The 12,037-nt window shown below is 47.9% G+C and overlaps 1 protein-coding gene across 1 annotated transcript in view; it reads left to right on the top strand.

Annotated features, from left to right (window-relative positions):
• The window catches only part of LOC135876672 (24-hydroxycholesterol 7-alpha-hydroxylase-like), a 45,722-nt gene that overhangs the window by 12,561 nt on the left and 21,124 nt on the right, over positions 1-12,037 (top strand). Inside the window, exons 2-3 of the mRNA XM_065401954.1 lie at positions 7,014-7,149; positions 9,636-9,810. Coding sequence (XP_065258026.1) covers positions 7,014-7,149; positions 9,636-9,810 — 311 coding nt within the window. The remainder of the gene's footprint in view (positions 1-7,013; positions 7,150-9,635; positions 9,811-12,037) is intronic.

Below are 12,037 nucleotides of genomic sequence, written 5' to 3'. Positions count from 1 at the left end.
GGGGAAAAAAACTGACCTAAATTGTAAATGCTAGAACAATTTGTTGATATGCATAACCTGGTAATATGGAATGCAGGAGCATCTACTAGATTTAATTCAGTGGATGGATCCTTTTCTGTTTTGGATTTGGGAAATTCAAAAAGAAGATGGAATGGGAAGTAAAAGTAAAAGTACCAAGGCCAAGGAAATGTCAAAAACACAAAAAAGATTTCCGACCTGGAATTTTTGAAAAGTTAATCGGGGCCTTTTCAAGATTAATGTGATGAATACTTATGTAAAAAGCAACAAACACTTATGTAGTAACTGTAAAAGTGACAACAAATGGCTAGCGTTGCTAGGTGTCTGATTTTAGACTGGAATGCCTGGTCGAAAAAGGACCCTGGCAGCTCCGGTCAGCACTACCGACTGGGCTGTTAAAAGTCCGGTCAGCGGTGCAGCAAGTCCCTACCTGTCCTGGCACCGTGCTGCGCCCCGGAAGCAGCCAGCAGGTCTGGCTCCTAGGCAGGGGGTGCGGGGGACACCATGGGGCTCTGCGCACTGCCCCAAGCACCGGCTCCGCACTACCATTGGCCAAGAACTGTGGCCAATGGGAGCTGGGGAGCCGGACCTTGTGCTGCTGGCCACTTCTGGGGCACACTGTGGAGCCAGGACAGGCAGGGAGCCTGCCTTAGCCCTGCTGCACCACCGACTGGGAGTCGCCTGAGGTAAGCCTGTGCCCCAACCCCCTGCCCCAGCCCTGAGCCCCCCCAAACCCAGAGCCCCCTCCTGCACCCCAAACGCCTCATTCCTGGCCCCAGCCCAGAGCCAGTACCCCCTCCCATATCCCAACTCCCTGCCTCAACCCACAGCCCCCTCCCACATTCCGAATCCCTTGGCCCTACCCCCCAGCCTGCAGCCCCATACTGCACCCCAAACCCCTCATCCCTGGCCCCACCCCAGAGCCTGCACCCCCAGCCATAGCCCTCACCCTCCCCCCCTCCCCCACCCCAACTCCCTGCCCCAGCCCGGAGCCTCCTCCCGCACCCTGAACCCCTCATTTCTGGCCTCACCCCAGAGCCCACACCCCCAGTTAGAGCCCTCACCCCCTCCCACACCCCAACCCCCTGCCCCAGCCCAATGAAAGTGAGTGAGGGTGGGGGAGAGCAAGCCACCAAGGGAGGGGAAATGTAGTGAGCAGGGGGTGGGGCCTTGGGGAAGGGGCGGGGCTAGGGTGTTCGATTTTGTGCAATTAGAAAGCTGGCAACCCTACAAATGGCGTGCAGATAGGAAGGTATTGATGATGATGTATAGCGCATTGATAAGACCAGTTTTAAACTATGGATGCCAAGCTTTTGGTTCAGACTCAGAAACAACTCTTACGATATGCTGGCCCATGTCAGCTAGCTCAGACTACAGGACTTTTATTGCCATGTAGACATTTGGGCTTGGGTTGGGGACTGGGCTCTGAGACCCACCCCCAGATAGGGACGAGAGCTCAGGCACCAGCCTGAGGCTGAACATCTACATGGCCACTGTACAGTCCTATAGCCTGAGACCCACGACCCTGAGTCAGCTGACACAGGCCAGCAGCGGGTGTTTCATTTGCAGTGTAGATCTAAGTTCCCTCTAAGCTGTGCGGCCGCGCAGCAGCCTAGGAAGCGCCGCTCAGGCACTCACGGCTGCGGCAGGGAGAGAAGCCTCTCCCCCAACCCCGGACCTGCCGCAGCGCCCCTTCCCTGGCCCCAACTCAGCCCAGCCCGGACAGTACTGGGTTTATAATGGCGGCAGGCCCGCGCTCAGCAGGGTCCCCGCTGGCCTGGCCCGGCATTCCACTTCACTAGCGTTGGCTCCTCTCCTCTCTGGCCCCTCCCCTGCACTCTTCTAGGCCTGCCGGCCCAGGACCCCCCCTCTACCCACTCGCTCCTCTCAGCCGGCCGTCTGAGGGCTCCTCTCTCCACCCCCGCCCTCAATCACTGGCAGGCAGCAGCCACTGGTTGCCTGCCAGTGACTGGGGTGTGTACGGAAAGGAGTCCACAGCTGCGTTCCTCTGGGCCGGCAGTGACGGACAGTACACTGCTTCGGGCTCCCCTGGGAGCCTGAAGCCGCAGACCATCACCAGTGGCTCAGACCGCGGATGGACCTGCCACGGATGGGGGAAAAGCGCCCCTCCCAGGCCCCAGCCCGGCCCGGATCTGCCATGGCGGGGAGAGGTGCCTCTCCCCCCCCCCCAGCCCAGGTGCTGCTGCGGGGAGAGAGAGCTGGGGGAGTCCTCTCTCCCCACTGTAGCCCTACGGCAGCCTGCACCCCAAACGCCGCCTCCCCAGCCCACATTCAAAGCCAGCACCCCCAGCTGGAGCCCTCACCCCCTCCTGCACCCCAACTCTCTGCCCCAACCCTGAGCCCCTCATCCTCGGCCCCACCCCAGAGCCTGCACCCCCAGCCAGAGCCCTCACCCCCCTGCACCCCAACCCTCTGCCCCAGCCCTGAGCCCACTCCTACACTCCAAACCCCTCAGCCCCACCCCCACCACATGAATTTTGTTACGTGCACCAATATGGAGGTGATGTGTCACACAGAAGAGTCTGTAAGAAGAGAAGAATGGGGGGGATTTGATAGCTGCTTTCAACTACCTGAAGGGGAGTTCCAAAGAGGATGGATCTAGACTGTTCTCAGTGGTACCAGATGAGAAAACAAGGAGTAATGGTCTCAAGTTGCAGTGGGGGAGGTTTAGGTTGGATAGCAGGAAAAACTTTTTCACTAGGAGGGTGGTGAAGCACTGGAATGGGTTACCTAGGAAGGTGGTGGAATCTCCTTCCTTAGAGGTTTTTAAGGTCAGGCTTGACAAAGCCCTGGCTGGGATGATTTAGTTGGGGATTGGTCCTGCTTTGAGCAGGGGGTTGGACTAGATGACCCCCCTGAGGTCCCTTCCAGCCCAGATATTCTACATCACCTCTGTATTGGTGCACATAACAAAATTCATTCCACACATGTGTGGGAAAAATTAGAGGGAACACTGGTAGAACACTGGGAACATGTAGACTTGGGAACTGCTACAAGCCCAAGCTCTGTGATTGGCATGTGGCACAATGCTACCAGTATTAGTGTGTGTGCTGCAAATAGCCACTGGAGAAGCACCATATAAATCTAAGGATGAAACTATTAGATCTAACCTTTTGGGCAATAGTAAAAGGGAATCTTGAAAATAGAAGTACACAGCAGATTTATGAGGATTGCTGGGAGCTTGATAGACAAAATTATATGGATTGAAACAGACTTCTTTATACTACTGGGGTAAAAAAAAATAGGTAAATGAGATATGTAAAAAGAAAAATTGAGAAAACTAAAAAAATTTGTAGTCATGGGAAATCAAATTACATCTGGACAGTTATTCCCCGATTTGTGGATTTGAATTGTATGAAGAAACTGAGGGAAGCCAAATACCACATATTCTGACCAATGACATTTCTGAATATATCAACAGCTTTGCCAAGTCTTTATGGAAGGATCTAAAGGTAACAGCGTCGGTTGAGTGGGAACAGGCTTTTGTGTACCTAGTCTTGGAATCCAGAAATCTAAAAGGCTGTTGAATTATGCGACTGTTCTGACAGCTTAACTAATGAGGATATTGTTGGCACTAACCTTCATAATTTTATCTGATTCCTCATTAGGTATTATGACAATCAGAACAGGGGCTTGGGAAGCAGAAATGACATAGTAAGTGAAATAATGTTTCTAACCATGGAAATAATGCACGTAGGTATCTGTGTAAAAATAGCATGGATTACGGTGCATTTCGGAATGTCTGGAAATGAAACGGCTGATGAAGCATCAAAGCAAACTCTAAAAAACAAGGAGGTGGATATTAAGATTTCCTTAAGCAGATAAGAATTTAAAAGCATGGTCACGAAGGAGCTTGCAAAGGAATGGCAAGAACTATGGACTAAGGAAACATAAGGACAAAGGATTTATGATGTATGCTCAAAAATCAGAAAATACTATACTCCACAGTCATGATAGAGAAAGTGAAGTAGTCGTTTTTAGAGTGTTAGTAGGTCATTGTGTCTTAAATGATAAGTTAAATTTATTTAAAAGACATAAAGATGGGCCGTGTAATGTGTGCAAAACCAAAGAACCCGTTGGTCATTGTGGGCAATATTCTTTGGAAAGAAAGTTTCTTTATGAAAAACTGACTTGGCTTGGAATCAAAGATTGCTCCCTAACGGGACTAGTGAGAATGGAATAATGCAAAAAAGCCTTGGTGCATTTCCTTAAGGATACTGGACTGAGTGAAAGGACATAAACAGAAAAGGCTAAACATGAATGAAGAACGTGTCGGTCATTGCCTTGTATGATGAGGCTGCTGTGCCAAAAAAGAAACAAAGACAACAACAAAGGAATGGGCTTCAGCGAAGGGGCCTGAAGTCACTCCCTACAGGGAAAGGGGATTGGCCAGGGAGGAAATCCAAGGGGAAGGTAATCCCTGGGTCCTGCCCTTGACTAGGGAATTCAACAACAGGGGTGAAGTAGCCACAGGGGAACGGAGGATGCTTCAATGGTGAACCCAGAGATAGGAAAGGTGATAGAGAAGTGAAGTAGGAAAGAGCTCAGGGAAACAGCAACGGGGTCTGGGACTGAGCAGACCTAGGTTGCTAGTCCTAGAGTCCCTGGGCTGGAACCCACAGTGGTGAGTGGGTCCAGTGAGTGTGAGTGAGTGTGCCAAAGTGGCACAAGACCTGGAGATGGAACAGAAGAGTGCTGGAAATGGTATATGGACAGCTTGTCCAATGGGACTTTGTTACTCTGGAAGAGGGCGCTTATATAGTCACCTGGCCAGAGGGCCGAGTCACAAAGAGAGAGACTCTCGAGTCACTGAGGGGGGGCTATAGCATGAGCAACTGACAGAAAGGGGTGCCAGGTGGGACAAAAAGCTAATTCGCAGCTCCATCCCCAAGGAAGTGCACTTGCCATGAGTGGACCTCTTCGCAGTCCTGTTCTGTGATAAGATGCTCTGGTTGGTTGGTTAGTCTTTTGACACAGCACTTCTTACAGCGTTCACAATTTGCAATGAAATATGTTATACAAAACACAAACTGCAGTAAACATTGACAATAATATTGTAAAACAGAGCATCAAAGCAAATAATACAGCATTAAAGTAAAATAGGAATGATAAAAGCTGCAATTTAGGGTTTGTATAAATATAGTATTATCTTCCTTGACTCTTGTGGAGTTTGTCATATTGACAGACAACAAAATTCCTAGGAATTTCCTTAGCTTGGATGTTTCATATAATTAAATAAACAAAAATATATGCAGGTGAGGTACTTTTCTCCAAGCACCATATGTATGAAAGTAATTATATGTATCTCCTAAGACTCAGTAAAGGTGCAGACATGTTTGTAATGACCTAACATTATAAAAATAAGTTATAATAATTTTACTAATATCATTTTTGCATCAATATTGAGGTCTCTTTCCTACACTTTCCACCCACTCTTTGTCAAAAAAATGTTATGACCAACTCCAATGGATAGTGAGGACTTCTTTAATCTCTGTCGGTATCTCACAAGCACTGAATTCATGTTGCTACTGCTCTCTTGTGAAATCTATTTTATGTGCTTCTATAGTCCCCATTACCATAGTAATCTGGGCACCACACATCCTTTAATGCAGTGATTCTCAAACGTTTGTACTGGTGACCCCTTTCACATAGCAAGCCTCTCAGTGCAACTCCCTTATAAATTAAAAACACTTTTAAATATATTTAACACCATTATAAATGCTGGAGGCAAAGCGGGGTTTGGCTTGGAGGCTGACAGCTTGCGACCTCCCATGTAATAACCTCACAACCCCCTGTGGGGTCCCAACCCCCAGTTTGAGAACCCCTGCTTTAATGTGTTTATCCTCACAACATCCCAGCAGAGGAGAACTCTTATTCCTATTTTACAGATGGGGAACTGAGGCACAGAGACTGTGTTTTAACAAGGTTCACACAGGACATCTGCGATACAATGAGGAATTGAACTCAGTCCTCCCAAGTACTAGACTAGGGCCCTAACCACAGGACAATCTTTTCTCTCTAGAATTCAGTGTATTGTTATAAGTCTACTTGAAAATATTTTACCTGTCTCCCTAACATAAACTTAGGCTCCCAAAGACAGCTCTGCTGAACAGACCACACAATAATTACAGCCCAAATGAAGTTCAAAGACAAAAAACTGGTGAAAAGTAATGCTCTGGCTTCCAAACAGTTGGGAGAGTTTGGATTGTGAGTGTAGTGAGTTCTCTCATTGCTGGATGTTTTGGGAAAGAATTGAGTTGGATAGATATGGGATGTTAGAGAAGCTAAGTTCAGAGAAAAGCTACAGCAATGATTTGTGGGATGGAAAACACATATTACAATGAAAGGCTTAAAGACCTCAATCTATTTAACTTAACCTTGTTTTGATAAGACGTAGTCTTTAAATACTTACACAAGAAAAACATATTTGATATTAGGGGGCTCTTTAATCTAGCACAAATGCATAACAAGATCCAATGTCTGGAAGTTTGTTATAAAAATTCAAATTGGAAATAAGATGCAACTCTTTAACTGTGAGGGTAATAACTATTGGATCAGATTACCAAGGGATGCAGTCGTTTTTCTGTCATTTGGAGTCTTTAAATCAAGACGGGATGTCTTTCTAGAAGTTATGTGATAGCTGAACCATAATTGTGCTCTGTGTAGGAATCACTGTGTGAAATTCTGTGGCTTGTGCCATGCAGCTGGTCAGAGGAGATGATCACAAGAGTCCCTTCTCACCTTAAAATCTATGAATCCAAATCTAATTTATTTACGTCTGTATGCTCTTGAACAAGGATTTTAGATAGTGAAGCTGCACCCCTCTACCCCTGCTTTGGTTTTATTTTCTTTCTCTCTTACCATCTCAACATTTCTATTGTACTGGTGCAATTCCTGTTGCAGGATCAGAGCTGTGGTCTCCCATAAAATGTCTTTGCAAAAGTCATTAATTTTTTAACTCCTTGTTTTTGCAGTATGGGCCAGTATTCACAGTGTTTGCTCTGGGAAACCGATTCACCTTTGTGACTGAGGAAGAGGGGATTGAAGCATTTTTTACATCTAAGGACATAGATTTTGAGCAGGCGGTGCAGCAAACGGTCCAGCGCACAAGTAAGGGATATCTCACTTTCAAAGGAAAGCTAATCTAGCCACCCATCAAGGTTAAAGACGTGATCCATAGCCCATGGGTCTTTGGATCGGATCTTAAATGCATATCTTAATCCACAATCAAAGCACAAAGTTAAGGGGCAAATGCAATACACAATGTCGTTGCCTGGGCCAGTCCTGCTCTCTGGATAGACACCAGTCTATCGTGAGGGTATCCAACTGCAGGGGCCACTAAACTCCCTGGATCTGGGTAGTGACAGATCATTGTTCCCAGTTCTGGAACACTCAGGGGCACTCTCAAGGTGCAGACCCCATGTCTGACATCCCTCATGGCAGTGGGACACTGCACTCCAGCCACCTAGACCCTGGAACCTGTGCCCCAGTCCTCCTGAGCCCCCCAGCAGCAGTAGATAAGAGTCACTAGCAAGCTCATATTCCTTTGGAGCTGGCTGGATGACGCTTCTTGTGTTAGCTCTCCCCAGCTTGAGAAATGTCACTACCAGTCCTGTCACTACCCAACCCCATCCTCTCTGGCTTTGTTATACATCTGGAGCAAGCTACACATATGCCAGTTCAAAATGGTGCTCAGCGCCAGACACAAAAATGGGTCATATAGAAAATGGAGATTCTAATCCACAATGCAGGTTACAATCATAAATGATCCTCACAAAACTAAATGAAATTTATAAATTGACACCAACATATTCCCCAAACTGTCACACACAGCTGTAACTATTTGTTGTCCAAGGCCCTGAACATGTATAATGACCCCAGAACATGTCATCAGTAGATTTTTGAACCAACAACCCGTATTGTTGTTTGTATTGCAGTAAAACTTAACAGCCCCAACCAGGTATCAGGGCCTCTTTGTGGTAGGCACATGTAAGAGCTTCAGAGCCATAGGACAGACTTCTACCACTTGAACAAAAGGAGAAACTGTTAGCTGGTAGCAATAGTAAGCTGTTCTCCTCTAGCAGAAGAGACAGTAGAGGAGAACGCAGGACACACTTTGCTGGTGTGTTATGCCAAACTTGAATCCCATTCACACATCCTTTAAGCAATGGTAAGTGAAATGAGTTGATAGAAGATTAGATGTTTTGCATGTTTGCAGTGATGAGAACCAAAATAGGGCAGTTCTGATCCCCCTAAAAATGGGCTTGGATGGTGCAGCCAGCAGCTGTCTACTGCAGGCTGCATTTTCCACCTCCAAATACATATGGTGCAATCTGACTTTGCTAGCCATAAAACAACAATGTGCCAATGGACGGCAAGAGTTTCCCCTGCACCGGTGTTTAATCACCTATCCCAGTATTGCCGATCTCAAGCTTTCAAAATCATGAGTCAGGTCCCTCAAAATCGTGGGATTATTTTCAAAATAATACAGTTCAGGGTTGCTGCCTTTTGGGCCACTCAGGTCACATTTTCAAACTTTTATTCACAGCCAGGAGGGCCAGAAACTTACTTTGTTCTCAAATGAAAGCTGAAATTCTTATGCAGTCATTTGACTCCAACACCTGGGGCATCAAGATATTGTGAGAGTTGGCAGCACTGTTAGACACCATGAAATGTATTCCCACATTTTGGCCCTGCCTCTTCCCTCACGAACACCACACAGGGGAGAGGAGTGAAAACTGTGGGAGAATGGAATCGGGCCCATTTACTATTACAAATATTTAAAAGCACGTACATTGCTTAACCCCCCCACAGAAACGGTGCTCCTCATAGGGTCCTGGGACCTGCTGTGATGACACCTACTATTTAATACAAGGCTTGAATAAAGTGACCAGATTATCAAAATGAAGAAATGACACCTGTTAATGTCCTCAGCTGGGCCCCGGTGATGGTGGTGTCACCCCCGTACCTTCACCAGGCTTCATCTCAATGCACTGCTGTCGGACTGTCCCCAAGGGCTGAGACCGAGGGGAATGGCTTCCCAGAGTGCACAGCGGCACCTGCTGCGGAGGAGAAAGTGTGGGGAACTGTTGAGCAATAAACACTTAGATCCCAAACCACTTACAGCTTTTTAGATTAACAGTAACTCCTTGAACTCCCCCCGTACAGCCCCATCCCCCCAAGCCTAGCAGGTGCTCAGTGCAGGTAATGGAGGAGCGATTCTGTATGCTCTCGACATGAAGCTCCAAAACGTGCCTTTGGAACTGCCTGGCACATAAATCAGGGGAAGTGTCTGGCATATTTATTTACAAGACTGAAGCTTTATAAGGCAGAAGGAGGAAGTTCCCTACTGAGCAGGAGAAGTAAAACTTAGTGGGGTCTGGGTGTTAACCACTGCTGATCCCTTTACAAGGTCAGAAATGCAGGCTGTGGGAATAAAATCTTCATGGGTATGAATTTCACCCATAGAGAGTAAGATTACAGTAAACTGAAACCAGTATCACAAGTAATATACCAAATAGACCCTTTTGACATTTAAAATTTACCTTGGCTAGTTTCCAAAATCTTTACACTTCCTCCCTTTTTTGTATTTAAAGCTTCAGTTCCTGCAGAATTCTTTTATCGGAACCATAGCAGACTCTATAGCATGATGAAAGGAAAAATGGGTACCTCTAGCCTGTACCTTTTTGCTGGGACTCTGTGTCAAGAATTACACGAGCACATGGACTGCTTGGGCACAGCAGGAACTGAGAATCTCAGTGATCTAATAAGGTATGGGACTTTTATAATCGTGCTCTATTGAACAGATGTCCATGTTCTTTGCTAAATAAATAGCAGCTGCACCAGTGACCGTATTATAAAGTCTGCAGGTGGAGATTGGGCTGTGGGATCCCAGAAGAAACTCCTCCAGGAATGCAGAGCAAGCCATTCATTGCCTCGCTGTGCCCGGTGGCTTAGAGCTGGCTGGTGCAGCTCCTCAAGTGATTTCTGGAGAGGGTGGAGGCTGGGACTGGCTGCCACGGAGAAAAATCTGTTAAAAGTTTTGAAAAAAAGTAAGCACGGCCTCCTCTACTTACCAAGGTATTTGCCAAGGGGACCTCTGGTCAAGGCTTCACATGTCTAGGAAGCTTCTCAAGTTATATTGACAAGCACTGGCTCATGTACCCCTTGGCAGAACTAAACAATTCCCATAAAGATCCAGGGTGAAACCCTGTCCACAGTGAAGTCAATGAGAGTTCTGCCATTGATTTAAGTGGAGCCAGGATTTCGTGCCAGTTGCGCAAGAAGTACCTGGCTGATAGTCTAATATTCTGTACAGATTTTTATATCGCACTCATGACCACAGTATCTAAGCACCTTCTTACCGTTGCATTAAGCAATGTGACTAACATCTGTCATATGCGTTTGTTCTCTCAGTCTTTCCCCATGGGAGAAGCGTGTGCAGTGGAGTGTCTTTTTGGTAGGGAGTGGGCTTTTTTTTTATATATATATATGGAGATATACCTATCTCATAGAGCCAGAAGGGACCTTGAAAGGTCATCAAGTCCAGCCCCCCGCCTTCACTAGCAGGACCAAGTACTGATTTTTGCCCCAGACCCCTAAGTGGCTCCCTCAAGGATTGAGCTCACAACCCTGGGTTTAGCAGGCCAATGCTCAAACCACTGAGCTATCCCTCCCCATATAAATATACCTGTTGCTATATTAGAGAAGGCAAGGTCAAAGAACTACACCTTGCACTCGGAGTGGAAAGTGATGAGGTTTATGATGGATCTCAATTCTTGGGGAAGTTTATTCCATATTTGCCTGGGCAGAGCTGTACACGTCTCACCTGTTGATAACGCAGTGCTTTTTCCCCAGTTGTGCGGCTCATATACACTTTGGCAGGCCTGTGATTATGTGGAAATGAAGCTGATCCATATTTGTAAAGTGAGGCATTCAGATGTTGTAGACCCAATGCCATTTGTCACAAGGTACGTCTGCTCTGCACAAAACTTAAAGTGGCGTGTAGACAGGGGCGGCTCTATGTGTTTTGCCGCCCCAAGCACGGCAATCAAGCGGCCTTCGGCGGCACGCCTGCAGGAGGTCTGCCGGTCCTGCGGCTTTGGCGTAGCCGCCGCCGAATTGCCGCCAAAGCCACGGGACCCGGCGGACCTCCTGCAGGCATGCCGCCGAAGGCAGCCTGACTGCCGCCCTCACGGTGACCGGCAGGCTGCCCCCCACGGCTTGCCGCCCCAGGCACGTGCTTGCTGCGCTGGTGCCTGGAGCCGCCCCTGCATGTAGAGTACAGCTGCCCTTCCCCCAACCCCAGCCTGGGTATAAATAGCAGTGTGGATGGTGAAGCACTGCTTAGATGCGTAAAGACATGCCTGAGCCCTGTACCCTGTTTTTAGCGGTGTACTGTCCCACTGCTGGAGCCTTTCTCCAGCACCAGGGAAAGGCTGCAGCAGTGGGGAAAGACTCTGGCATGGGGGAGGCAGCCGGGAAAGACTGGCAGTGGGGAAAAGCTCTGGCATCTCCCCACCTTTGCCTCCTTTTCCCCACCATAGGCAGCTACCGGGGCCTTTCCCTGTTTCAGGGAAAGACTCTGGCAGAAAGAAGGCAGTGTGGAAAGGCATTTCCCCACTGCCTCCCCTCTGCCAGAGCCTTTCACTGATGTGTGTAGCTTACTCACTGCAGTATGGAAATGGCTTGTTTTTCACTAAGGCTTGGTCTACACTTACCCCCCAATTCGAACTAAGGTACGCAACTTCAGCTACGTGAATAACGTAGCTGAAGTTCGAAGTACCTTAGTTCGAACTTACCTCGGTCCACACGCGGCAGGCAGGCTCCCCCGTCGACGCCGCGGTACTCCTCTCGTCTAGCTGGAGTACCGCAGTCGACGGCGATCACTTCCTGGTTCGACTTATCGCGTCCAGACAAGACGCGATAAGTCGAACCCAGAACTTCGATTCCCAGCCGCCGAACTAGCGGCTGGGTGTAGACATACCCTAAGGCTCAT

This window comes from Emys orbicularis, chromosome 3, assembly GCF_028017835.1.
Source record: "Emys orbicularis isolate rEmyOrb1 chromosome 3, rEmyOrb1.hap1, whole genome shotgun sequence".
NCBI classification, from domain to species: Eukaryota; Metazoa; Chordata; order Testudines; family Emydidae; genus Emys; species Emys orbicularis.
Note: the sequence above shows the minus strand (reverse complement) of the source record. Positions and strands in the feature narration are given on the sequence as shown.